The 26,668-nt window shown below is 44.5% G+C and overlaps 16 protein-coding genes across 16 annotated transcripts; 6 read left to right on the top strand and 10 right to left on the bottom strand.

Moving 5' to 3' along the window:
* Positions 1–50: 50 nt before the first annotated feature.
* On the bottom strand, positions 51–1,252 carry SAMD00019534_051360 (hypothetical protein; the record flags this gene model as incomplete). Its single annotated transcript, XM_012899607.1, has 3 exons — positions 51–498; positions 579–687; positions 787–1,252. 3 exons carry the CDS (start codon positions 1,250–1,252, stop codon positions 51–53), a joined length of 1,023 nt encoding a protein of 340 aa, XP_012755061.1.
* A 284-nt stretch (positions 1,253–1,536) lies between these two features.
* Positions 1,537–1,803, bottom strand: SAMD00019534_051370 (hypothetical protein; the record flags this gene model as incomplete). Its single annotated transcript, XM_012899608.1, has 1 exon — positions 1,537–1,803. A coding segment is annotated over one exon (267 nt), but the record flags the coding sequence as incomplete, so codon positions are not given.
* A 93-nt stretch (positions 1,804–1,896) lies between these two features.
* On the bottom strand, positions 1,897–2,253 carry SAMD00019534_051380 (hypothetical protein; the record flags this gene model as incomplete). The annotated part of the gene is made up of 2 exons (XM_012899609.1): positions 1,897–2,044; positions 2,141–2,253. 2 exons carry the CDS (start codon positions 2,251–2,253, stop codon positions 1,897–1,899), a joined length of 261 nt encoding a protein of 86 aa, XP_012755063.1.
* Positions 2,254–2,492: 239 nt separating this feature from the next.
* SAMD00019534_051390 (hypothetical protein) lies at positions 2,493–3,575 on the bottom strand (the record flags this gene model as incomplete). Its single annotated transcript, XM_012899610.1, has 1 exon — positions 2,493–3,575. The coding sequence occupies one exon, from the start codon at positions 3,573–3,575 to the stop codon at positions 2,493–2,495; it is 1,083 nt and encodes a 360-aa protein (XP_012755064.1).
* A 376-nt stretch (positions 3,576–3,951) lies between these two features.
* SAMD00019534_051400 (hypothetical protein) lies at positions 3,952–5,268 on the top strand (the record flags this gene model as incomplete). Its single annotated transcript, XM_012899611.1, has 2 exons — positions 3,952–5,171; positions 5,253–5,268. The coding sequence occupies 2 exons, from the start codon at positions 3,952–3,954 to the stop codon at positions 5,266–5,268; spliced, it is 1,236 nt and encodes a 411-aa protein (XP_012755065.1).
* Positions 5,269–5,545: 277 nt separating this feature from the next.
* On the bottom strand, positions 5,546–8,654 carry SAMD00019534_051410 (hypothetical protein; the record flags this gene model as incomplete). Its single annotated transcript, XM_012899612.1, has 5 exons — positions 5,546–5,564; positions 5,620–6,362; positions 6,429–8,093; positions 8,164–8,466; positions 8,547–8,654. 5 exons carry the CDS (start codon positions 8,652–8,654, stop codon positions 5,546–5,548), a joined length of 2,838 nt encoding a protein of 945 aa, XP_012755066.1.
* Positions 8,655–9,393: 739 nt separating this feature from the next.
* SAMD00019534_051420 (hypothetical protein) lies at positions 9,394–11,067 on the top strand (the record flags this gene model as incomplete). The annotated part of the gene is made up of 2 exons (XM_012899613.1): positions 9,394–10,746; positions 10,831–11,067. The coding sequence occupies 2 exons, from the start codon at positions 9,394–9,396 to the stop codon at positions 11,065–11,067; spliced, it is 1,590 nt and encodes a 529-aa protein (XP_012755067.1).
* A 236-nt stretch (positions 11,068–11,303) lies between these two features.
* SAMD00019534_051430 (hypothetical protein) lies at positions 11,304–13,301 on the top strand (the record flags this gene model as incomplete). Its single annotated transcript, XM_012899614.1, has 2 exons — positions 11,304–11,643; positions 11,755–13,301. The coding sequence occupies 2 exons, from the start codon at positions 11,304–11,306 to the stop codon at positions 13,299–13,301; spliced, it is 1,887 nt and encodes a 628-aa protein (XP_012755068.1).
* A 104-nt stretch (positions 13,302–13,405) lies between these two features.
* Positions 13,406–15,050, bottom strand: SAMD00019534_051440 (hypothetical protein; the record flags this gene model as incomplete). The annotated part of the gene is made up of 2 exons (XM_012899615.1): positions 13,406–14,893; positions 14,988–15,050. 2 exons carry the CDS (start codon positions 15,048–15,050, stop codon positions 13,406–13,408), a joined length of 1,551 nt encoding a protein of 516 aa, XP_012755069.1.
* Positions 15,051–15,548: 498 nt separating this feature from the next.
* SAMD00019534_051450 (hypothetical protein) lies at positions 15,549–16,640 on the bottom strand (the record flags this gene model as incomplete). Its single annotated transcript, XM_012899616.1, has 1 exon — positions 15,549–16,640. The coding sequence occupies one exon, from the start codon at positions 16,638–16,640 to the stop codon at positions 15,549–15,551; it is 1,092 nt and encodes a 363-aa protein (XP_012755070.1).
* A 233-nt stretch (positions 16,641–16,873) lies between these two features.
* SAMD00019534_051460 (hypothetical protein) lies at positions 16,874–18,010 on the bottom strand (the record flags this gene model as incomplete). The annotated part of the gene is made up of 1 exon (XM_012899617.1): positions 16,874–18,010. A coding segment is annotated over one exon (1,137 nt), but the record flags the coding sequence as incomplete, so codon positions are not given.
* Positions 18,011–18,543: 533 nt separating this feature from the next.
* Positions 18,544–19,098, bottom strand: SAMD00019534_051470 (hypothetical protein; the record flags this gene model as incomplete). Its single annotated transcript, XM_012899618.1, has 2 exons — positions 18,544–18,633; positions 18,727–19,098. 2 exons carry the CDS (start codon positions 19,096–19,098, stop codon positions 18,544–18,546), a joined length of 462 nt encoding a protein of 153 aa, XP_012755072.1.
* A 774-nt stretch (positions 19,099–19,872) lies between these two features.
* On the top strand, positions 19,873–21,337 carry SAMD00019534_051480 (hypothetical protein; the record flags this gene model as incomplete). Its single annotated transcript, XM_012899619.1, has 5 exons — positions 19,873–20,372; positions 20,443–20,541; positions 20,625–20,754; positions 20,817–21,044; positions 21,137–21,337. 5 exons carry the CDS (start codon positions 19,873–19,875, stop codon positions 21,335–21,337), a joined length of 1,158 nt encoding a protein of 385 aa, XP_012755073.1.
* A 388-nt stretch (positions 21,338–21,725) lies between these two features.
* On the top strand, positions 21,726–23,594 carry SAMD00019534_051490 (hypothetical protein; the record flags this gene model as incomplete). Its single annotated transcript, XM_012899620.1, has 4 exons — positions 21,726–21,744; positions 21,829–22,397; positions 22,462–23,170; positions 23,248–23,594. The coding sequence occupies 4 exons, from the start codon at positions 21,726–21,728 to the stop codon at positions 23,592–23,594; spliced, it is 1,644 nt and encodes a 547-aa protein (XP_012755074.1).
* A 423-nt stretch (positions 23,595–24,017) lies between these two features.
* SAMD00019534_051500 (hypothetical protein) lies at positions 24,018–26,492 on the top strand (the record flags this gene model as incomplete). The annotated part of the gene is made up of 6 exons (XM_012899621.1): positions 24,018–24,453; positions 24,514–24,616; positions 24,687–24,837; positions 24,914–25,103; positions 25,192–25,369; positions 25,445–26,492. Coding segments are annotated over 6 exons (2,106 nt in total), but the record flags the coding sequence as incomplete, so codon positions are not given.
* On the bottom strand, positions 24,070–24,243 carry SAMD00019534_051510 (hypothetical protein; the record flags this gene model as incomplete). Its single annotated transcript, XM_012899622.1, has 1 exon — positions 24,070–24,243. The coding sequence occupies one exon, from the start codon at positions 24,241–24,243 to the stop codon at positions 24,070–24,072; it is 174 nt and encodes a 57-aa protein (XP_012755076.1).
* Positions 26,493–26,668: the final 176 nt, after the last annotated feature.

The raw sequence follows: 26,668 nt of genomic DNA on the forward strand, positions 1-26,668 counted from the left end.
GGAGGGAGGGAGGGGTGGGGATGGGGAGGGGCGCGTACTGACTGCATTGATCATCGTAGCTTGAATGGTGGAGTCGGTGTCTTGGGATAGGTAGGCTGTCCACGTAGAGTATTGTATATTACAGAGATGTCAGGCATCTTTGAGATGACATCGTTCAGTTGATTGGCAAGTAGTGTGCCTCGTTGATTATCAACGCCAAGCAGCAACTTGATATCGATATTGTCGCCAATGTGCATTAATATTCTTTGTGGCGCCGCGTTGCTGTCCAGGCAATCGGACAGATCGGTGAATGATGATGTTGTTGATGATGTTGAGGATGAAGATGAAGGTGATGGTGGTGGTGCCAAATCTATTCCATTTAGCAATGTCGATGTTGTTGTTGATACATGGCTTTGTTTACTCTTTTGAAGAAGTGATTCGCTGAAACATCCATGGATCACTGAAGCTTTCAGTTTGAATGGTGTGGATACATCAGCTGGATCATGTCCAGCAAGTGATCTACATGTGAGTGAACGAGTAAGTGTTAGGTTATGGTCCTGCCTTTGACCCATGAGTCCAATCAATGATGATGATCATACCTGTCGCAATATGTTGATAGACTTGGAATATGCCCGCTTGTTGAGCTCGATGTAAACTTGGTAAAGCATTGATGTTGATTGAGCATCTCTTTCGCATTGAGGTGAGCATCTTCCAATGTAGTGATAGTAGTATTGTTGATGATAGTCGTTGGTTGATRGGCAATGGTTGTAGTTGTTGTTGAAGTTGCTATGGGTGATGCTGAAGTACCAAAGTCGCCAAAGCCATCTTCGTCATCATCTTCACCATTGTTGTTGTCACCAAAGTCGCCAAAGTCATCGTCTACATCATCGTCCTTAACAACATCTTTGATTTGATCTGATCCTTCATCAACAACATTTGTCACAGTATCAACTGTAACATCGCGACCGTTTGTTTGATGATCTTCAACAATATGTTCTTGTTCTTTTTCTTGTTCTTGGACATGATCAACTATATCAACATCGACAAAGTCATTGTCATCGATCGCTTGTTCAAGTGTTGTTGAGGCATCAGTCACATCCTCATCCGTTGGTATAGTAGTTGTCTTTTCTTCTACAATATCTGTTGGTGTGTCTGTATCTTTATCATTGTTGTTTGTTGTTGCATTTGATGACGATGATATTGATGTTGTTGATTGTGATGCCGATGTATGATCATTATTATTATCGTCTATGTTATTATTATCGCTAGTCATTGTATATATTAATAAGTATATAAATAACCATAATGAATAATTGAAGGACACAACACAAGCCGATGTCGTTTCATCATTCATTCGGATCAACACCCGAGTCATAGAATGTTTGTGTTTATGGGATTCACTCAACCAGTGAGTGATCCTTAGAACTGATACAGCTGAAGCAAGCGATCACAGTGTTTATTCGGATGATCACAGATGTTGGATTGAAAGATTGAAGGTTGAAAGTGCGTGTATATTACAAGGCGAGTAGGCCGATGTGTCACTAAGGTTGGTTATGTTGCCATTGCCACTGCACTGACAATGATCAGAGCAATGATTAGGAAGCATATAGTGGCCCATAGACCTGTAGTCTTTGCGTCTTGAGTCAATCGAACAACGCTTTTGGTTGCATTCCTTAGTCGTGCAGATGTTGAGTCGACATGATCATTGATATCGTCCAGCAGTACACCCTGTGACTCTGCTTCATTACCAATTGCAATTGCCAACTCCTTCTGTCTTGTTATACTATATGATAGAGTGTCCAGTATCTTGTCTTGTTCTAAGTATCATCATTCATTCATTCATCGGATCACATGAACATTAAAGTAAGTATATGTTATGTCCGACTGTCTGTCTTTGATTGATTGATTGATCGATCGTCAATACCAACCTTGCATAACATCATTCTGTTTATCCATCAGTTGTTGATTGTTCAATTGACTTGTGTACTCTGATTCCTTTGCTCCTCCCCATCTTCTTGCACCACCTGCTCTCTCTCCATTGTCATCACCAAACAACAGCTTCTTCCTATTATAGTTTGTTTGATACACAAGATGATTAGTACTTGTACTACATTCATTCATTCGCTTATTCATTCATTCATTCATTCAGTCAACAACATACTTTGCATCTTCTGAGAGGTAAGGTGTATTTATACTTGGTTTGGTGCTTGCACCGCTGTATCCACCTCCGTATCCACCACCATTGCCTCCACCTCCATTGTTATATGAGTTCATTGTTATAGTATTTGTACTGTTATATATATATATATATTGTTATAGTTATACAAAGATATTTGAAACAAAGTAAAGTGTTTGAATTCGTTGACGAAGAATGTGTTGTGCCCTCAACAACACCACCCCACTTCAACAAACTTGTTCCTTTGTCTTCAAGACAAACACAAACACTCACACTACTTAGAGATAGAGATATAGTTACAGATACAGATACAAAATAACAATGATGACATGATGATTTATTGATTCAACAATATACACCAGTCAAGTTGTGGTACAAGAGTGTTCTTGTTGACAATCTTGGAGATGATGTGACCGGCATAAATATCGGTCAAGTATTCAGTACCATTGTCATTGATTTGTAATGGACAGAAGATGTGGCCACGTGGGATATCGTTGAGGTCCAGACTCAACCAAGATGTATAGACCATGTTGATTAAGGAGTTGTGCTCACGTTGGTCACCTCTCCACTCACCCTTCTCGGTGAATGGCATAAACACTGTGATCCATCCGGTGATCTTCCTGGCGCCAGATCCACGTGTACTATGCGCGATCCTGCTCCACCAATCTGTGTTTGGCTTCTGTTCGGCCGCCATCACAAACTGGTCGAGGACGGGCAGCAGCAGCTGACACCACTGATGCATCAACTTGGCGGGCACGTCAAACTCGACCAGTCGCTCGGCTTTCTGGCGCAACATTCTCCAGTCCTCTGGCGAGCCCATGATCGTGACCTTGGGCAGGCCACAAAGGAAGTTTATGCGATAGTCAAAGTAGTTCTTCATCGCTGCCATCAGGACAAAGGCACCAACAACTCGGTCCGAGTTGGTGGTCGCCGTGAAGCCTGGCAAGACCCATTCGCGCACCGACGGGTCTTTGATGTTGTTAGCGATTTGATCGGTCATTGCCCCAGCGATCTGATCGTAGTGAGCATTCGACATTGAGCCTTGCCACTTGAGTTCCAATGTCTTCTTGCCATCGAATGACACAAACTTTGATCTCAATGTCTCTGAGTTGGCATTGAGGTAGAATGAGAACTGATTCATCAGTGCAAGCCAGACATCATCCGGTCGGATTACCAAGTGCATGTGTTCATTGTAGGCATCGATGGCAGAGCATATGAATGAGTTGACTGCAGGTCTAATAGTGGATGAAGTTGTATCGATTGATGAACTGATCACTCTTGGTTCCACCTTTTGACCTTGGTCCTGTGGATTAAAGGTGTCCGAAGTATTACCAATCAATGATGAGTATAAGAATGGCCTCTGTACATTTGGATCTGATGTTTCCTTAACATTGGAATCAACAACAAATGTATAAGACATTGGATTCAATGAAGTTATTGACATTAAAATGTATTATCTGTAGGTTTATAAGTGTACTATATTTGTTTGATTTATTAATTTATTGATTGATACATTAACCAGGAATATATATATATTAGATTAGGTCGTTAAAGATATTTATAATTAAGACCATCTTTAGATCACGTTCCATTACTGATGGAGCAAGTCGAATTCAAAATTTATTTTGAAATTCCAAGTTGGATATACCCTGGTCTCACACTCTTTCAAGCGATCATTGGAACTCTATCACTCCAACACATCAATTTAATCAATCATTCAAGCATAAAGATAATAATAGATGAACATCAATGTATTGGTAATCAAAACTCTATTTGATGGACTATCAAATGGGAAGATGCTGGGTGAACAGTGCAGATTGTCATTGGTCAGCTGGTCATTCCACTCGATCGTCACTAGATATATCATTTCTCATGGTCTATGTATATCAGAGGAGGAGTTGATAATGATGACAGAGAAGCTCGTAAACAGTGGACTTGAATGGGGGTCCAAGTACTCCATCATCCCGACACAGGGCATACTCACCCGCTTGCACTTCATTGATAGAGGCCATTACTTTGACTCGTATATGGTCGAGAAGGATTCCCCTAGTCGCAAGGTCATCTCGTTGCTATCTCCTCTGGTGTCCAACGTCCAGACACTTTGGTGCACAACCATCGAGATGGCCGATGTCCTCATTCGGCGTGCTAACGCATCGCCCTCCCACCTCACCCTATTAGAAGAAGGCGCCATCACTCTAGACTTGGGACACTATGACCAAGAGAGCTGGAGGGCGTATGAGACGGGAGGTGAGGCGTTGGCTCACTTTAAGGAGACGCACGGCATTTACGATGATGATGAAGATGAACCATCTCTTCTAGCCGACTTCATCATGGAGAAAGAGGACAACGACGAACTTGATGAACTGCTGATGTACCATCTTTCAAAGAAGCGATGTCTGCGGCACCTCTCAATCATCTCAATCGATGTCAGCCGCCACTATCACGACGATGGCCGCAAGCCTAACGGTCATGGCTTGTTCACATGTTTGTTCACGCCTGCTTTCGACACGATCACATCGCTTCACCTGGTTGGTCGTAGCTCAAACAATGTCACACCTCATATCTCAAACTATTTTGAAAAGCATAACCAGCAGTTCTTTGTTGGTCTCGCTGCCCTGACCAACCTAACCAAGTTGTATCTCAACCTTGCGCTTTCAGAACCAATTCCCCAGTTTGAAGTCCATCTCGCCAACTACTTGAGGACCAATCGGCGTTTGGAACTCTTTGCGCTGGCAGGCTCGGCAACTCTTGGCAGGACACCCGAGGCACTAATGTACTTGTTTCAGGACGCTTCATCGTCAGTCAAACATGTGTCAATAGGATATTGGCTGGCACTCGGCTCAACATTGGTTCCACTAACCAACAAGCTTATGACGCTTGACGTAGCCTTTGATTTTTATAATTACTACAACCATTCCTTCCAATCTTGGATAGAAGTCCTGGAAGAATCGTTCAAGGCCAATGCATTGTCATACAACCAAGACAATGATACCCACATTTGGGATGTGTCCAGATGGTAAGTGATAGGAATAGTTCCAATCAATCGAATAAAAATAATAATACAATTCTATTTATTGGTACAAATTTATAATTGTAGCGAAACTCTGCTTTGAGTTAAACAAATATGTGTTGGTAGTTGACTACGTAGTATGGATACATGGCATGAATGGCATCTTATAATATGTTTTGGACATTGTATAATATGTTGTGCTTCACTTGACATATTGATTGATGGTTTGGCGATGTGAAGTATTGTGTCTTTGTACGTTTGACGGAATCCAGGGAGCATTTGATTGCAATTTGAGCACATATCATAGGTCTCGGCATCATGTGATAATAGATGATCCATGTATGTACGTTGTGTCAATGATTTGTGACATAGCCAACATACTAGATAATGGCACTCACTCTCCATGTGATGTAGTAATCGATCACGTTTGATCGGTCCTCTCTGACATCCATACTGTGCATTGGGGCATGTACATTCTCGTTCAAGACACACCACAGCATGGTCATCCAAGTCAACGACATCCTTGTGGCAGTCAGGACATTGTCCACCATTGTTGTTGTTGGGGCCAAGGTCCTCACCCAATGATCGATCTTCAACGTTGTCCTTTGTATTGTTTTGGATACCCTCATCATAGAATGCAATGTAGGTAAAATGTGATGTGTTGCTGGCTGTGCGAGTCATCTCCTCAATGAATAGTGAGGGGATCAAATACTTGGCGGCCAACTGAATGAACTGATCTCTGTTCCTGAATGCCACCTTGCGCATATGTGTCTGTTGTTGATCGATTGTTTCCTTTGATAACTGATTAACATGATCATGTTCTAGATCATCATGGAATCGTTCCAACAGCATAGTTGCACACTTGTATGCACCTGATTGAATGGCCAAATTGAAGCATCTTGCAGGTTGCACTCCAACCAATGGTTGTGTTGAGTGGTCGATATAGTGACCAAGTAATATATCTCTGTCATAGTTGATGATGTGATCTAGATATCTTGTGCCATCTGGTGACAGTGATTGAGAGAATCGTTGCAAGAACTGTCCATTCCTCTCCAACGTCAACTGACTCTCACAAGTAACAAGCCACACTCCAATCACCATGAGTACCTTTGTTCCAAAGATCGTGAACATCGCCATATTCTCCATGATTGCCATCAACACATCATATCGTCCAAATGACAAATGCATATTGATTATCTAAAGATTAGATTGAACGATTGATTAGCAAGAGGAATGGTTCCAGCCAAACCCTCTCACACTTACTTGTTCGACATCAGAGATGTTTGAGAATGTGATGTTGTTCACATGCATCTCGTTGAAGATGGCAATGGCTTGGTCCACTTGGATGTGTTGTGAGAGCAACATGTTGAAGTACTCCTCGAGCTTGGTGTACTTGAGGTAGCGCATGAAGTTCTTAAAGATGTAGCTTCCCTCCTCTGTACCCAAGAACTTGTTGGCCTTGACGCCCATCTTCATGATCAATGATCTACATTCATATCCACTGCGCTCCACCCTGTCCAGTGACAGACTGTTCACTGATGATGTCTGATCACTCTTCTGTCCATCACAATCATCACCATGCTGTTCAATCAAATTGATTGACACCTCATTGCCATGTATGATGGCCATTTGTCGAGGAGTTGTACGTGTGACATTGGCCATGTGTATGTTGGCGCCATTGCCTAGTAGGTATGCCAGTACTTCAATGTTGTCACTCTTGATTGCCAGGTGACATGGTGTGTTGCCATCCAAGTCTCGGGCATTGACACACTCTCTCCAACTGTCACTGAACGACTCGATCAGAGGAAGTAGCAGGTCCATACCACCATACAGAGCAACGAGATGAAGCAAAGTCCTTCGATGTGGATCAACTGTGTGTAGCAATGATGGTAGATCATCCAACATCAAAAGATATACCTGTTGCTGCTTGGAGTCCAGTACATTCTTCAAGAGATAGGTGTTCCTGCTGTTGAACCATAGGTGATGCTCAACTTGTGCACCCGATTGAACGAGTGTTTGAACGACTAGGCCACTGTGACCATTGATGATCGCCACCATCAATGGTGTCTCATGTGCATTATTGAATGCACACACGTTGGAGTATTGGGCGGTGATTGTCAGGCACTCAACAAGGCCAAGCGAGGCGGCAATGTGTACAGGTGTGTTGCCATCATTGTCAGTCCAATCTGATGTGAGCGCACTGCTAGTGTACAAGTGTTGGAGTACATTTGGATGATTGGACCTGATCGCCACTCGTACAAGCTCGATCACATCAATCTTGTTGAGTTGAGATGTGCCAAGCTGGTACTGTTGTCCCTGGAGTGCGCTTGGATCATCATTACTCTGTTGAATCATTTGTTTGAGTTGATCAAGGTGTTTGGGTGACTGTGACGACTCCATGCGCTGTTGGAGATACCCAACGCAGTCTGTGTGATTGTTGACCTGAGCGATATCCATAGCCGATCGGTTGTGAATGGTCTTGGTGTCGATGGCCGCACCATGATCCAGGAGCAACTTAATTGCTCCCAAATGTCCACCCTTGGCCGCCCAATGTAACAGTGTGAATGAGCTCCATTCCGGTTGCCAATGCTCGCGCATGTCCATCAATGTCTTCTCGATCATCTTGTATTCCGAGTGTCTGAGCTTGACCTTGTCCAGGTTCTGATTCTGCAGATCCCTCTCATGTTGAGCACGTTCCTTCATCTGTTGTTGTTCGCGCTCCGATAGATACTTGTTGGGGAACTGGTATCTGTGGTACTCCCTATGAATGTACTTGCATGTACTGGCCAACTGCATCACCTCCTTGCCATTATCCCAGTTGCCCGTTCTCCTATTAATCAATGAGTGGCCTCTCTTTGACTCCAAAAGTGATGTCAAAGCTTCTTCGTTGCCATCCATTGCTGCCAAGAATAGAGCTAGTTGTTGGCACTGTTGTGAGTTAGGGCGAGGGTTAGGGCGAGGGCAAGGGTCGAGGGCAAGGGTTGAGGAGGCAACATACCATGGCATCGAGGAAGAGGTAGGATGACTTTAGGTTCGTGTCATCGATCAGACGACAGAGTAGGATGGTGTTCTGTTCAAAGAGGGTCAGACGCATGGTGAGTGTACTCATAAGTAGTACACCATGTGTGTTTGAACTGTTGGTGATATCAGCACCATTGTCCAACAACTCCTTAAAGCATCCAATACTATCCTCTGTAATACAAGACATTATCAATCTCCTATTATTCCTCCTTAGACTATACTGTAGCATTGTATTGCTCTTACAGAATTGTAATAGTTGGGAGAATGGTTCTTGGGACATCTAATGATCGTACGAGTGAGTGAGATGTATGAATGAGTGATGGGTGGATTGATGTCGTCAATCAGTCGGTGATCACTTACCATTCTGATTGCCATTTGAGCAGCATCATCAAGATAGTGGCGACTGTACATTGATGCACTTGATGACATGTCCAAGATTGGTTTGATATTCTTGCCCTGTTCAATCATACTATGTAAACCTTTGTACTCATGTTAACAATCGATTGAATGATTGAATGATTGAATGAATGATTGAATGACATACTCTTGGCGTACTTTAGTATAATCCTCCTCTTATATTCATACTTCCAACCAAGTATTGTACCATTTGTTGTAGTTGATGATGATGATGATGGTGCACCAGACTTTAGAAGAAATGAGTTGTTGTACAAGTGCTTCCAAAGACTTTGATCACATGATACTTGTGAGTAGTACTTGTTCGTCCTAGAGAAAGAGAGTAGATCACCAAGTCCAAGATCCGACAATATATACAATAATGTCTCTGTCGGTAAGTTATCCATTTATCATTATAATATAATAATATATATCTGTTATTACTAGTTAAACAACTAGGTGTAGATTGATTGATTGATTCATTGATCACCCAAGTTGAATTGTTATCACTTCACCAAACAGTAATAAACTATTGTTTTCAATCAAAGAGTGCTCATTCTTTGAATTGATTTGGAATTCATAGTTTGATTTAAAGAGTGGGATTATTCCACCCGGAGCTTAATTTAACTCAAATCGATCCCATAAGTATAAGTCTATACTCATAGAATCAGATCACTCTCTACCTGACTGACTTGTCCACCAATTTAGTCAAGAATTGGAACCTGGTTCTACATTCCATTCCACTTTTCCAAGCCTTAATCATTATGATCATTCAAAATTTTTTTTTCCAAACAAAGAAAAAGAGATAGAGATAATGGAGTCGTTGCCATCGACTGTACTCCAAATTATACTTCAACATCTATTGTATGATGAACATACAGCTTGCCCAACAAATAGGTTGGACTTTTGGTGTCTGGCGCTGACTTGCAAGTCTTTGCTGAACTTGGCCAGCAAAAAGTTTGGTGCTCATCATCATGATCGTGATAACTCTCTTGCACCATGTATACTATGGGGCGCAGACAAGGCATTCAAACATCAAGATGGTGGTCTACCACACAGCATCACTCATCTGGTCTTGGGCGACAAGTACAATCAACCAATAATCAAGGGAGCATTGCCGCAATCACTTTTGATTCTTACCTTTGGCAACGAGTTCAATCAAATGATTGCTCCAGACACACTGCCAGACTCAATCACTAGACTCACCTTTGGCGTGCAACCGAGCACACCTCCCAACCTTCAGATCTTGATCTACGGCATCAATGGCTCGTTGTTTAATCAACCTCTTCAGAGCGGCTCGCTGCCCAGGTCTCTGCGCGACCTGAGTCTTGGTGATATGTACAGCCATGCCATCTCGCCCGGTCTGCTACCCAACTCAATGACACGTTTGGCGCTAGGTCGTCACTTTGATCGCAAGCTTGATGATCGCGCACTCCCTCACTCTCTCATATCACTGGAGCTTGGACAGAATTACCACCACGCCGCGTCACTGCCCAGCACCATCCCAGCACTCGAGTCACTCGTACTTTATGAATGCAATGCTTCCAACATCCAGAAGCTACCGCCCGTCACCTCACTCAAGATATGGCATGACCTCAGCTCGGCCATCACACTGCCCGACACGCTCACCTGGCTAACACTGCCGCACATGTACAACAACCCCAACTTTAGCACGCAACTGGCACACATACGATCACTCGCCGTGTTGGAGTTTGGCAACTCCTTCGACCAGCCAATCAACCCGGGCAGCCTCCCCTCGTCTCTCACCTCCATCCATCTCGGCTATCAATTCAATCATATGATCATTCACGGCACACTCCCCTCATCGCTCAAGTCGCTCGAGTTTAGCGACCGATTCAATCAATGTATCGCGCCCGGTGTGTTGCCCATGTCACTCACCAAGTTGACGATGGGCTTCCTGTTTGAGCAGACTTTGGAGCCAGGCGCATTGCCCTCGTCCTTGCTGGAGCTAAGGTTCGGCACGTACTCAAAGTATCGCCAACCATTCGTCGCTGGCACCCTTCCGCCATCGCTCAAACATCTGTCGCTGGGCTCCAACTACAGCGAACCAATAGTCAGTGGTGCGCTACCAGACAGCCTTACATATCTAAAGCTGAGCTGGCAACGCACATTCCTTGTGTGTCTGCCTGCGAGCATCAGGAACTTAGTATGTTCGCCATATCAAATGAATGGCGTGGAGCAACTCCCAATGGACACCAAACGTGCACTATGCCTACATGTATCGTCTCAGTTGGCAGACTCACCCGAACCTGTTGTGATCAGTGAGATGGCCATTGCACAATCACACATACAATGGATGCTCTCTCATGTGCCCTCAGTCATCACATTCCAGGTCAACATACAACTAGGACTCTTTGGCAACATGTCCTTCCAATATCTCCTTCGACGAATCGATCAATCACATGCACTATGGATATCAAGAGCATGTCCATCCACACGTCAGAGATTCATAATATTAAGTGGATAAATGATTGATTCGATCAATGAATCAATCAATCAATCACATATGACAACATAATGTGAGTGAGAAAGATTGGAATGATTCCTTTGAAAGAGTGGGTGTAAAGCCAAGCCCCAAGTTGTGATTGTTCATAACATTTGCCAATCAGAAATTATTTGTAATACCCTCCCCATAGACTTTGGCAAACGTGATGATCAAGTAGTATTAGTTACAGATAATAATAATAGTAACACTTTGAAGACATGATGGTGACTACCAATCTGAACAATATATCATTATTGTTATTAGTTCGCATTGCCTCGTTATTGGATGCAGTGGATAATGTGTGCATGTTGCTGACATGTACTAATCTGTTCAATCTCAGACGATCACTTATCAACTCGATTCCATTCATGTTGGGTCCGCTTCGTAAAGTTAACGCTATTGGAGATGCATATGTTCGATGTAATGATGTATTTGGTGACTCTACTCATCTACGCTTTTGGTGGAAACGATCATTGTCTCCCATCACACTCGGTGCTGGCGGAGATGATGACGAACACGCATTACCACAACTAAAGGGTCTTTACAACCAAACACTCTGTATGTATCGATGGACTCAATCAATCAATCATTGGAATCATTCCAATCACCACTCTTCGATCAATCAATGGATCTATTCCAATCATTTACTTACACACTTTCCATCTCAAGGCATCGACGATCATGATCCTCACCCAACATCGTACGTAGGCATTACCAAGCTCAGGTACAAACACACATCACTAGAACCGATCGAGTTGTTCAATACTACCTCATCACTCCGCAATCTGAGGGTTGGCTACAACATGCACCTTCAACAACTCATAGATTGCCCTCCTGTACTCCAAAACAAAGTTCTCAGTTTGGACTACCTGCAGCCGCTGACCTCACTCACCAAGCTTGGGTTGGATTTCTTTAGAGCGCACTTGGTACCATCGCTCATCCCATCGAGTGTGACCAGGCTATCTCTTAAGTTTTGTCCGATCGCTGTTGGCTCGATTCCCTCTTCCGTGACCAATCTGTCGGTCTTGCAATTGGATCATCCGATGGCTGTTGGAATGTTCCCTGCGTCGTTGACCAAGTTGACACTGACACGATTCTTTAAACACTTCACACCGGGCATCATCCCATCCTCGGTCACACATCTCTCATTCCTTGGTGAGGACGCAGCCTCTGGGGATGCCGGACAATCATCCTCGTTCGAACTTGGCAGCCTGCCCTCTGGACTCCACTCCCTCGAACTCTTCTACTCTCAGCCATTCCAACGCGACATCCTGCCAAGCTCACTCAAACATCTTCGTATCGTCCTTCCCACCCATAAGTTTGTGAATTCAGTCGGTATTCAGCCTCTGGCAGAGGAGGACTCACTGGTGCCCACCTGGTTCCTACCCCCATCACTTAAGAGTCTGTCTCTGCTCCACTTCCATTCATTCACACCGCCCAAGATTCAGCCTGGCGTCATCCCGCAAACAGTGACTTCATTGGAGTGTGCGATGAATGTGTGTGATCAAGAGGTCATGCCAACCGGTCTGCGACACCTTGACTATGTCCTCAACCTCTCACAGACGATGCATTGCCAACTCTCGCTGATGACCTCCCTTCAATCACTCTCGCTGTCCAACTTGACAACAGACTTTAAGGTTCTGCCTGGATCACTGCCGCCATCACTCACATCACTGAGGCTCATATTCTCACCGTTTCTCAATGTTTGGAATATGTCTGCTAGATTGGCCAACGACTCTCTGTACAACTTACCTCATACAGTAACTAGCCTGGACATGAACCCACCTTCTCTTCCAGTTGGACTGATCCCCAATTCGGTCACCAAACTCACACTGCATACTCATGCGCCGCTTCAATCTGGAGTGTTGCCAAGCTCATTGACATCTTTGGAAGTATTGTCAGGGACATGCAAAGATCCTTTGTCAATTGATCATCTGCCTGCGTCACTGACTGAACTTGCGGTTCATGATGTATGCAGGCTTCAGTTAACAGGGACGCCATACTCATCACTGATCAGAAATGTCAGGATAATGAATGAACCTCCTACCATGCCAAAGCAGGTGACTCAAGTGTTTGCCGTTGGAACAAACATCGAGTATCACTACATCGAACAACTCACCAAAGTGTCCCTGTTCTTCAGAATCATCGATCAATCAAGTGTACTCATTCAGTCACCAAACAAGGTTGGTGGATTCCTCGATAGATCGAGCCAATGACAGGCCAACAAACTAAACATGTGACATAATAATATGGGCATCATTTGGACCTGGACTTGGTAGTTTGGTCAATTTATTCGATGTCCAGGACTTCTGGAAGAACACTAAAGCTTGTCAACACGCTTCAACTTGTAGGGGGTTGGGACTTCACTCATGGTGTAGTATGAGTTACCAGTGGGGTCGTAGTCGATGGACTCACCTTGGGTCTCAACAGTGTCGGTCAAGGTGACTGGTGCAGCAGAGAAGGCTGTCTCAAAGGCTGCTCCAGCAGCGGCGCGGAACTCGTACACGCGGTGGTATGTGCGGAATAGGACGCGGTTGCCACATGGGTGGATTGCGGCAGCGGTGACCTGTGAGTCAGTGTAGTCAGAGGTCATTGGCAACTGAATGGTGGCCACAAGGGTCAGTGTGGACATGGTACCAGGGGCGGGCAATGGGTTGGGGAACTTGAAGACGCGGCTGATACCGGCGGTGAATGCCTTGGTCATGACGTAGATGTCGCCAGTGACGGGGTGGACTGCGAGGGACTCACAATCATAGGTGGCTGCACCAGGGTAGACATATGGGAACTGCTCAGCAGCCAGAGTACCACTGGTCAAACCTCCAGCAATGTTTGGCTCAGTCATACGGTAGACAGCGTACGATGTACGCTTGGGTGTTGGCGAGCTTCCAGTGTCTCCGGCGTAGATACACTTGCCGGCGGGACATGGGCCACAGGCGATGTCCTCCCAGTCGAGTGGGGTCATGTTGGAGACTGTGAAGGAGCCGAGTGTAGCTCCGGTCGAGGTGCTAATGGCGATCAAAGCGGTAGTGTCCTCGTTGTGTATGTAGGCCACGCCTGGGTTGAGTCTACTGGTGGCGATACCACTGGGCTCGATGAGTCCTGGTGCAGCGACATTGCCAACAACGACGACTGTGGATGAGTATGTGTCGGCGACGGTGCAGACTTGGACGACTGCAGGGGTGAGTGCGACGACCTGAGCAATGTTGGTCTGATTGAATGGGGACACTCCGTTGGCGGCAGTCTGTAGGCCTGGGGTGGCAAGGATCTTGGTGGCAGCATCAAAAATGATTCCAGTCGACGATGACACCAAACATGTGTCAAACAACTCGGTGTAGCCAGTGGGCTCAGTGATGGCGTTGGGACATGCGGCGCCAGTCCAGACCTGGTCACCAAACCAGAGGGCCATGGTATCGGCAACAGTGGTCGACAGTGCTGGGGTGTTGAAGTTGTAGCTGTTGCCATTCTTCTGGCCGCTGTGGGCGTTGATGGGGTTGGCAGCGTCGGCACCGATGACAGAGACGATGCTTCCGGCAATGTAGCTGGCAAGATCAATTGTGAATGTGTAGCTGGCTGGCTCAGAGATGGTGGCCACGCGATAGTACATCCAGGACTTAATAGCAGAGGTGGTTTGGTCGGAGCGAATCAGGGACCAGCCAGTTGGAGGGGTCATGACAGCAGCAACATTGTTACGGTTGCTCAGATGTGCAATCAACACGTCACCAGCAATGGTACCAGTTGGCTTCACAATAGTCAGTGATGTCAAGGCTTTGCCACTTGCAGAGGCATAAGCACGTGTCTGGAGTGCTGCCTATCATCATTAGTGTCAAAGAGTGTGTGAGTATTATTGGAATCATTCCGGTTGGGTGTGTGAGTGTGTGAGTGTGATTGATTGTCCGACTTACATTTGCAAGACTAAGACAAGCCAAGAAGGCCAAGAGCATGAATACTATTTGTATCTTTTGCATGATTGTTTGAATGATTGATTGAATGATTGAATGAGTGAATGTTAAGACCAATCGGTGTGTCTTATCAGTTCCTGACCCGCGTCTATGTCAAACTAGGTTGACCGACAAGACATACGCGTCCATCCATTCATCGGATGGCACCGAACACCTTGTGGTAGGGCGAGTCTCCACTTCTTTATGGGCTCGTTATGATTGTGTTTGTGTCTTTATGATTGTAAGTTGGTTGATCGAATGTGCCTCTGTGGACGTCTGTTCAAGGCATTTGATCACGAACTGAATGCGCGTTCACCTTGAAATTATTATAATATCTTCGGTTTTACTAATAATAGAAACGACAGAAGATTAAAATATCTCCTTCTACCCAATAAATGTCACGTCGTTCCATTTCTCAAATACGAAGTGATCTCACAATGTCAATGCGGATAGACTATCTTTGAGGGATACATACATACATAGGTTTATTCATTCAATCATTCATAGACGGACACTATTTCTACTTTACACTGTAGCAGGTTGATCCTTGACCAAGATACACCAATCCAATTGAGGCACAATGGTTGTGTTGTCATTGATCAACTTTGATACCAAGTGTCCTGCATAGATCTCGGTGTCGTACATGGTGCCATTGTCATCAATCTTGAGTGGACATGATACATAGCCCTTTGGTATGTCCGATGTGTCTACGAGTGGCCACTCTGACTTAATCTCCTGGTTCCAAAATTGTACTTTCTTCATATCACCTTGCCACTTGCCCTCGTCGTTGAACACCATGAACACGCCAATCCAGCCAGAGACCCAGGTTGGGCCTGATCCACCGCCAACGTAGTTTGCAATCTGGTTCCACCACTTGGTGTCGGGCTTGCCATTGGCCGACTTGATCATGTTGTCTAGTACAGGCAACAACATGTCGACCCACTTCTTCATGTGGCGCTCCTTGCCGTCAAACTCGACGAACCTTTCCACTCGCTGTCTCACTTGTGTCCAGTCCTCGACTGTGCCCATGATGGTGACCTTGGGCAAGCCACAGCATAGTGAGAACTTGTAGTCAAAGTACTTCTTTAGCGTGGCCATCAGGGCAAAGGCGCCAACAACACGGTCAGTGTTGGAGGTAGTTGTGAACGATGGCAACACCCAATCGCGAACTGATGGATCCTTGATGTTGGCTGCGATCTGGTCGGTCATCATCATGGCCAAATGTTCATAGGGTGCAGTGTGTAGAGTGCCACCCGACTTCACCTCCAGCTCCTTCTTGCCATCGTGTGCGACGAACTTGGTGCGCAGGGTCTCGGCGTTGGCATTGACATAGAATGAGAACTGTGTGATCAAAGCCAACCAGATATCGTCTGGACGGATAACAAGATGCATATGTTGATTATATGCCAATATTGCTGAATGGATGAATGCATGGTCTCCAATATGCACGATGGATGGCGAGTCCTTCTCCACACTTGAGCGAGCAACCTTTGAATATGTCTTATCCAAAGCTTTATAATCAAACTTTGTCAAAGGTCTTGATGGAGCAGTCTCCTTCACCTTACTATCCACCACAAAGGTGAATGACTTTGCTGGTTTACTCTCGTCTCTATTCATTATTATTTGTTTGTTTGTTTGTTTGTTGGATAATTATTGAATTGAAGAATGAGGAACAAATACTCAATCTTAACTTTTTTGTGAAAGGTCAAATATCATCTCCTTTCTAAAAATGGAAAATGGGATGAAAGATTCCATGATCGCCGATTCAAGGAATGGTCCTTGACTTGTGGAAATAAGATTGTTCAGTGATTGATATAATATTACAAGCTAATTGAATTTGCATTTCATTATGATCCTGTAAAGAATGATACGATGGATTTGAGTGATAGCTTTGAGGTACGGTTGGCAACAAGTGCCAGAATGGTCAGTGGCGCAGCTATTAATGCCAGGTAGGTAAGTGTTGTTTTGGTGACAATCTGATTCTTATTCCTGTTGTTGTTGTTGTTGAGGTTGGGGTTGTTGTTTTTGTTAATGCCAGTGCCACTACCATCACCAGTAGCATCTTCATCCTGTCGAATTATCTCCTCGGTGATAGGTGGAGACTTGGACTTTAGTTGCTCGAGAAGATGGCTGAGATTGCTGTGAAGGTCGACGTTGTCTCGGTCCAACTCCAGCCCGCGGTAGAACAACTCCTTTGCCTCGTCCAGTCGGTTCAGTGCCACCAGTGCCATGCCCATGCGAAGATATCCCTTGACCCATGTGCTGCGAAGACGTAGCGAGGCAACAGCATCCGCCAGAGACTGCTCATACATCCTGAGCTTATAGTAGGCCGCTGAACGATTGGTGTAGACCATGTGTGATGGCCTAAAGTCGATGGACTTTGAGTACTTCTCGATGGCCTTGCTGTAGAACTCACGCTTGAACAACTCGTTGCCCTCATTCTTGTAGGCGTTGGCCAGCTCGTCAGAGTCGAGAACATTTGGATCAGAGTCGGATGATGCGTCTGACTCATCCACATAGTCGGCATCATCGTCAATGTCGTCCTCCCTCAGTCTGTAGGACGGTGTCGCGCGCTGTGACTTTGGTGCAGTGATCGTGGTCGAGGTTGTCGAGGTCGTTGAATGTCCTCCATTAGCTTGCATGCTGATACCAGCATGCTGGTTGTTGTTACTGCCATTCAATTTTTGACGACTGTTGTCACCAATTAACCTTTCCTCCTCTTGTCGTTTTTGTTGTTGTGATGTTGTTGTTGGATTATGTTGTTGCCGTTGTTTTAACAACTTTTGTCGTTTTTGATGTTTAAAGTCATTCTGATCGGCAATATTAATCATATGTGTATTGTATGCTCTATTTAAATTGTTGTCAATATGGTTGCCATTGCCATTTCCATTTCCATTTCCATTGGTGGTGTGATGGCCATTGCCATTGCTATGACCATTGCTGTGAAGGTGCTGCTGACTATTTATATGTACATCTGTCTCCATCATGCTTATATGATTGTGATTTAACGTATGATATATTCCTATATCATCAATGACAACAATAACATTAATAATACTATTACGATTAAATGTATGTATGTATGTATTACTATTATCTATATGATATAAATGATAATGATTGTTAGAGAGTGACTAACGATTGTGTGTGTGTTGTGATGATTGAGTTGTGTTGAGATGGGACAGTGAGTGAGTGAATGAATGAATGTAATGGAGGGTATCTGTCTGTGTGGATGAATGAGTGAGAGAGGGCGACTAAAGATTTCGCGTGTGAATACAAGTTGTATGTTCGTGTGTGTGTCTATGTACAGAGATAATATATTTGTTTGATTGATTGAAAGAATGAATAGGGTCAATCTTATGATTGACAGGAGGATCGTTGAGGTATGATTTTTTAATTAAAAGTTTAATAACCCATCTTTGGCCCAAATTTCAATGGGAACTAGATTGACATCATCATTGCATGCAATTCAGTTGAAATGAACGACTGATTGACTGGACCAGATATGACCTTGCTCGCTCTACTGTTGGATAGGAATGGGTGGGGCCTTGATGGTGCGTCTAACGTTTCCATGTTCATCCAGTCTGTAGAAGTTGCTCTCATTCATTATCTATTGTCAACGAATCAATCATAATGATCGATTATTAGTATGTAAGGAAGATATTACTAGTAACGCACAATGGCTTGGGATGGATATAGTTACCTTTTTGTTGAACTGCTTAGTTATGATCTTCTCAGCCTTGACTAATTGCTGTGCGATAACAGCTGCTCTCAGACGATCCAGGGGGACGACCTCGGGACACTCGACTAGTGCCTTTTGGATCTCCTTCTTCCAGGCCAGACCCTTGATCCTCAACTTCTTCTTCTTATCCTTCTTCTTCTTGTCCTTCTTGTTCTTGTTTTTCTTCTTCTTTACAACATTTGGATCCTTTGTCATTGTGCTTGCCGCAGCAGCTTTCTTTGTCTCTTTGATTTCCAACTTCTCAATCTTCTTGGCAACCTTTTTCTCTACTTCCTTATCATAGGCACCAACAGCAGTGGCATCCTTGGCACTTATACTTTGTTCTCCTTCCATTCCCAACATAATATTTATATTTATATATAACTAATTTTATTTATTTCTTTATTTGTTATTATTTGATTGTTGTATTATTTAATGTGAATGATGGTATGTTTGAAATTTCATGGATACAATTGCACTCTCTCTCTCTCTCTCTCTCTCTCTCTATCAATGTCAATTGTCATTGAACACAAGTGAGTGTGAATTGTGAGAGCATAAAGAAGAAGCGTAACCCTCACATTGGCATATTCTGACTTTGACCACAACACACACACAACTTCATTCATTCATTCACACACAACATCACCCAATTGTAATTCATTCAATACAATAGCAACCCACAAACAGACATACAGACAGACACCCTCTGATGATCATCAGAAGAGAGAGATTGAATACTTGTGCATACATACATATATACATATTCTTACACACAGGTCTAGAGGGTATACAAGCAAGGCCCCCTTATCACAAACACACTGTCTCGCAAGGAGGCATTCCAGCGACATTGCAATGACAAACAATGCAGATAAGTTGACTACATCATTCGCCACTCTCAAAGAGCATGCCAACTTCAACGTATTGGCAAGAATAGACCATGTAGGACCAAAGTTAAAGGCAGACCGAGGTAGGTAGGTGTGATCATGCATGATAGATTGATAGGGCGGGAGTGATGATGATAGTGATAGCTGACTGACACGTTCATTAGACTGGAATCTCAAGTTAACATTATGCGATGTTGATAAGTTGAGACATATTACTGCGATATACTTTATGGATGAAAGATTGATGGAACATTTGGTGAAAGGGAATGTAATTAGGATCATTGGTTTGAAGACATCTGGAACGTCCAATGGCAAACCATTGTCGCGTGTAAACTTCTATCGAACAGGCTTCACAGTGCACGTGTACAAGCCAGGCTCCGACCTGAACAAGCCCGTCCAGCTCAGCACATACGGCACGGGCAAAGACTACATACCAGACCCAAACCAACAGAGTCTTATTCAGAAGTTGTTTGGCTTGGGCAATGATTGTATCACAATGCAAAACATTGGACAGGTGGCAGAGGGATCATGTGTCGACATGGTCGCGCGTATTGAGAGGAGGGACTATCGACAACATGGAGTTGGACAGATGCTCTCACTGACCATCTGGGATGGAACATTGGATCAATTCAATCAGACCAATGCACAACCAAACACAGTTGAAGTTCATGGCTGGGAGGATGACAACACAATCAAGTTCAAGAATGTTCCAAATGGCACATGGATACTATTCCAATCATTGCTGTAAGATAATGTCCATTATTGATCAATGGTGCACCTGCTAATCAATCAATCAATCAAACATTTGAATTAGACTTAACAAATTCCATGCGACCAAAGAGGTAAAGTTTTGTGAAGGATCATCATTCGTTGTGCTACATCATGGTGATCCAAGAGTGGATGTCGCTGTAAGGTAAGAGCATGACTGGTCTGGTCAAAATTTGTCGTAGCCAATACATGTTTATCCTAACATTCATTCAATCCAATCTCATCCAGGAACTACTTGAATAAGATAAATGATCTTTCTGGATCAAAACAAAAGTGCACCATAGTACCGCCAATAACAGATATTGACTTGGTCGGTGTAAACATATCGACAATCGAAGATGTACTACGTTACCAAAAGGTAAGTGAGCTGGAACCAATCCATCATTCAATCACTCACTCACTCAGTCCACCTCCCAACAGTGCCCACATTACTTTGTGATCAATGTTAGACTGAAAGAGTATTACCCTGAAGCATCACGTATGTGGATCCAGTCATTCTGCCAAAACTGTCACTTGGTACTCCAGTCTCAAGATGGAGTATGCACAGAGTGTGCCTCCAATGAGTTTGTCCAATGGATATATTGTCTCAAGATACATGTCTATGATCATACCGGAGAACTTGAACTATATCTATCGATGGATGAGGCTGTACGTATCATCTCCATCACATCCATCACATCCATCACATCCATAACATCCAGTGGATATCACTAACACATCATCCAATACAATATGTACAGAGACAGTTCTTTGGACAAATGGATACTACACCGGATGAAGCACATGGTTCCCATAAGGTGGCCAATGATCTACTAAAGAGACTGGCCAGATGCAATGTACCATTTGACTTGTGTGTTCGATCCTATCAACCAGAGGAGAAGAAGGGCACTGGCGATGTATACTATCAAGTATTCGCAACCTCACTAACCTTGGAGCGTTGACCTCGAGGAACATGGGGAGGACATGCCATTCATTCATGGTGATGTGGCAGAAGAACGACCTTAGAAACACCTGGGAGAGATGACCATTGCAATTCAGGATAAAGTTGGTGCGAAATTAAATTAATTCAAAAAAATTGTTGATTGGGCACCCTTTTGCCCTCAAAAACCCCTTCCAAACACACCGAGACAACAAAACGGGGCAGGACCACGCAGTCGGGAGGTTGGATCAAGTTCGTTTGAAACAATATTCATTGTATCAATCTCACTAACATACGAACATACTTATAATTATAATATATATATATCACACCAAGGTAGTTAGTGTACTTTGATTGATCTGGATATCAGTTGATCACGCTCACACACACTCACACGCACAATCACAATCATGGACACGGACATGGAGCGTAGGTCTTCGGGATTGAGTGATCGATGATGACTCAATCATTCACACTGACTCACACTCAATATATACATACATCCACATTCAGCAAATGTAACATCGTCAGATGTCCACCACGAGACAGGCCAGTGGTCATCATCGGAGACTGAGGATCCAAGGACAAAGAAGAGGATGCCTTTACAAAAGAGAGCCATACTTAGGAATGCCCGAGCAGCCACAACTCATATCGACTCTACAGAGGATGATATGGAGGACGATGAATACGAGTCCAGGGGTGAGGAAGAGGAGGAAGACGACGATGATGATGATCATGCCCCCGGTGGCAAGATGGTGTCACCAATGATGATGGCCTCCAACCAACATCACAACAACATCAACAGCAACAATAGCAGTCACTTCCTATCGGATTCCGACGCTGACTACAATCCACTCACGGCAAATATTGATACGGACGATGACGAAGTGCCATTGGTACGTCTATTCCAGAAGTTCTTGAATAGAGAGGCGCTCAAAAGTTTGAAACTGCGACACTCCCAGCTCAATTCCAAACTGCAGCGATTGAGAAAGGTTGTCGACAACGTAAAGATCAAGGAGCGTGGACAGCAGCTCAAGCAGGAGAAGGACAAGATCAAGGAGCTCATCAAGCTGAAGAAGACTGTAAGTGCCACACTCACTCAATCATATGACTGGAATGATCCCATGCTAACTGGCCCCACCCCAGCAACTCAATGACAAGATGAATGCCCCTCCATTCTTGCGACTCATGGACAAGGTGGCGTTCACATTAGGACTCATCGTGTTGTTGGTGTCAGAGTTTGTTCTGCTGCGAGTGCCAGAGTTCATGTACCTTTGGTACACGGTACTGATCCTCCCATTGATGGCAATTCGCTTTGTGATGTATCATCGCGCCAAGTATCATTACTTCATGCTGGACTTTTGCTATCTCTGTCAGTTCTTGCTGCTGTTCTACATGTTTGGACATCAATACGTGCTGGGCAACGTCTCGCCTGCCTTTTTCAAACTGGTGTTTGCCCTGTCCAATGGTCCACTGGCATGGGGCTGCATTGTGTGGCGCAACAGCATGGTGTTCCACGACGTCGACAAGCTGACGTCGGTGTTCATCCATCTCTGTCCGCCAATCGTGACATACTGTCTACGCTGGTATCCAATCGACTACCCACTGGAACTTGCATGTGGCGGTGCATCATGTGCACTAACATACAGCGAGACCTATCTTGTACCAATCTACCTGTACACCTTCTGGCAAGTGCTCTACTACGTCAAGACCGAAGTGATCGACGAGATCAAGTTGGCCGATGATCCAGACATCATGACATCCTCGCGATGGATGTCAATCAAGCAGCCACATCCAATCTACAAGGCACTAGTATCCAAGGGTATCAATGTATCTCCAGTGCTCGTCCTAATGCGTAAGTATCCCGTTGATTGATTGATTGGATGATCAAACATATTAACCAAACTATGCCACGGACATCATGGATGACAGTCAGCCAACTTGTATATACATTGGGAACATTGATTACATTGCCATTGATGATGCAATCATTCGTGGCACATTCATTATTCTTGTTCTTCATCTTGGTGACGGTATCTTGGAATGGTGCCAATTACTACTTTGAGGTATTCAGCGAGAATTATAACAAGAGGTTCAAGTCAGATATTGCTGCAGCCCGCAATACTGGTACCGATGGCAACAGCAACAGCAGTGGTGGAAACAGCAATGGAGGCATGGTACCATGCAACAAGCTGAAGATCACATCCATCTTTTCATTCGCCAAGTTCATCACAGTGTTCCTTGCACTACTTATTTGTTTCCTCAAGCTCATCTTGTAGTAATAACATAATCTAATATTAATGTAATTAATTATTTAATTTAATTAAAATCCTCCCCTTCTCCATCCAGTCCAACTGGAATAGTACCGGTCCCAATTTAAAGGAGTCTCTGGAGACTTTGTTGACTAACGTTACCCCCAATCCACACTTCAAATTTCCTCCTCACCTTTGTGTGAACTTGTTGGGATTGCGATAAGCTTGATTGATTGTGGACCTGTTCATTCATTCATTCATTTATTCAATCAATCTTATCCCTCACTATTACAATATATATATAACATTCATTCGCATGTACAGATAATTGCGTCTTATAATCAATCAATCAACATTGTATATATTCATTCAATCAATCAATCAATCATTCAAACACTTTACTCTAATTTATTGATTGATTCAAGCAACAAGAGAGATAGAGAGAGTTAGAGTGAACAAAACAACAATATTGTCTTGATCAAGAAAGACAAGACAATAGTAATTAGAAGCAAAACCATTGCCGATCAGCAGCAGAATCAAAGGCAGCAGCAGCAGCAGCAACAGCAGCAGCAGCAGCAAACAGACCGCTCAGAGTTGGAGGGATCACGCACGTCTGCGTCGCAGCAGCGAAGAAGAAGAGGTCGAACTGAGCTAGAGGACGGCAACGACGGATCATCAATCACCGGCGATAATCAGGACGACCAAGAACAACAACAACAAGAACAAGAAGAAGAGGATATTGACTTTGAAATAGATACCGACGAGCCACAACAACAACAACAATCATCATCATCATCAACACTATCGACAACAACAACATCATCAACAGGTGTACAAAGACCTTTAAAGAAACTACGAATGTCATCAAACAACAATAACAACAACAGTGCAACCAATGGTGTACACTCACATACCAATGGAGTATCTGGCAACTCTGACATGTCAGACGAGTTGATAACAATGAGTGATGCAAATGGAGAGAGTACAGCAGTCAACAAAACCGAACTCATTCGACTGCTAATACAATCACTTCATTACCTTGGATACAAGTATGTCCGACAATCATTCAACATCAATCGAGCGATCAACTAACAATCAATCAAACAATCAAACAAATAGAAAGTCTGCAGAGTTCTTGGAGAAGGACAGCGGTGTGTTTCTCCAGTCGCCCGAGGTGATGCACTTCATCAACAGCACGATGGACGGTGACTGGAAGAAGGTCGAGACATTGCTGCCACATCTAAAGATCAAGAGCCAGAGTGATCTTGATGTATGTTCAAAGTCCACCACCATTACTCATGACGCTGGGTCAACTAACCTTAATGCATGCCAACAACCATCTATAGAGTGTAAAGTTTTTAATATATAGCCAGAAGTTCCTGGAGCTGCTGGAGAACAAGAAGGTGAAGGAGGCCCTAGAGTGTCTACGCGGTGAGATCACACCAATCAGCAAGGATGCCCAGAAGCTACAGACGTTGACCAGTTTGATCATGTGTACAGATACTTTGGACTTGAAGAAACGTTCCTTCTGGCCAGGTGGAGGCGCTCTCTCACGTACCAAGTTACTGAATGACATAAGACGTATGGGAACTTGATTCATTCATTCATTCATTCTTTGTCAATCGATCAATCACTAACTCAACTCCAATCACTCTAGAGTATGTTAGTTCAGAGATCATGGTGCCAGAGAATAGGCTGGAGCAACTGATCATGCAGTCCATTCAATATCAGACAAGCAGGTGTCTATATCACAACACGACTAAATCCAATTATAACTTATTCGAGGATCACTACTGTACTCGGTATGTTTGGCAATCACTCAAGGAATGGATGGTGATCATCGACTAACATTCACGTCATTCACTTCCATGGAACAGGGACCAAATGCCCTTGGAGTGTAAATATACGTTGGCGGGCAAGCACACGGATGAGGTATGGTTCGTCAAGTTCTCCAACAATGGCAAGCGATTGGCATCATGTTCAAAGGATGCACAGATCATTATATGGGACATGACGACTTTGTATGATGACGAGCCAAAGGAGCCAAAGGTGATGGCAGTTCTCAGTGGACACTCAAAGGATGTGTCCTACTTGGCATGGTCACCGGACGATCACTACTTGATCAGCGCGTCTGGCGACATGTCGCTCAAGTTATGGTCGGTCAACGAGGCCGTCTGTCTCAAGACGTACAACAAGCACACGGACGCCGTGACGTGCTGTGCCTGGCATCCAGATGGCAAGCGCTTCTTTAGCGGCGGCAACGACAAGAACATATACATGTGGACAATGCCCACGCCTGAGAACAGCCAGGTGGCTGCGGCTCCCGTCCGCGCATGGGCGTGTGCACGTGTCAACGACATGGCCATCCACCGGGACGGCCGTCAGATGGTGGTGATCTGCCAGGAGAAGAAGATCCGCATCTACGACATTGAGAACGAGCGGCCCGAGGTCAGCATCCCCGAGACCGACGCGATCATGTCCATGTCGCTGTCCAACGATGGCCAGTTCGTCATTGTCAACACGGCCAACCAGGAGATCCATTTGTGGGACCTGGAGAAGCGTATCATCGTGCAAAAGTACCGCGGCCAGAAGCAGATGCGCTTCGTCATCCGCTCGTGCTTTGGCGGTGTCGACCAGGGCTTTGTGCTGTCGGGCAGCGAGGATGCCAAGGTGTACATCTGGCGTCGCCAGAACAGCGTGCTGCTCGAGTGTCTCACGGGCCACACCAAGATGGTGAACAGCGTGTGCTGGAGTCCGACCGATCCATACCTCTTCTGCTCGGCCAGTGACGACGAGACCATTAAAGTCTGGACGAGGAAGTCTTGTTCAGAGATGGCAGCAGTTGCATCGAATAGCAACAACAACAACAGTGGCAGCATGTCAACAACAACACCAAGTAGCAGCAGTAGCAGCAGCAGTAGGAAGCAATAGCCGCCTTACATCCAACCTTTTAGCGCACTACTACGATCACCGCCCACCCTACATTATGTAAATGAAATGGTCCTCCCATGGCCATGCCGCATTTTCCCATTTAACCATGAGCATGCTCATTGACGTGTCCAGCAGGCGACCCAAAAGGACGTTGGTTTTGCATCGGACTT

This window comes from Acytostelium subglobosum (genome assembly GCF_000787575.1).
Source record: "Acytostelium subglobosum LB1 DNA, scaffold: scaffold9, whole genome shotgun sequence".
In the NCBI taxonomy this organism is placed as follows: domain Eukaryota; phylum Evosea; class Eumycetozoa; order Acytosteliales; family Acytosteliaceae; genus Acytostelium; species Acytostelium subglobosum.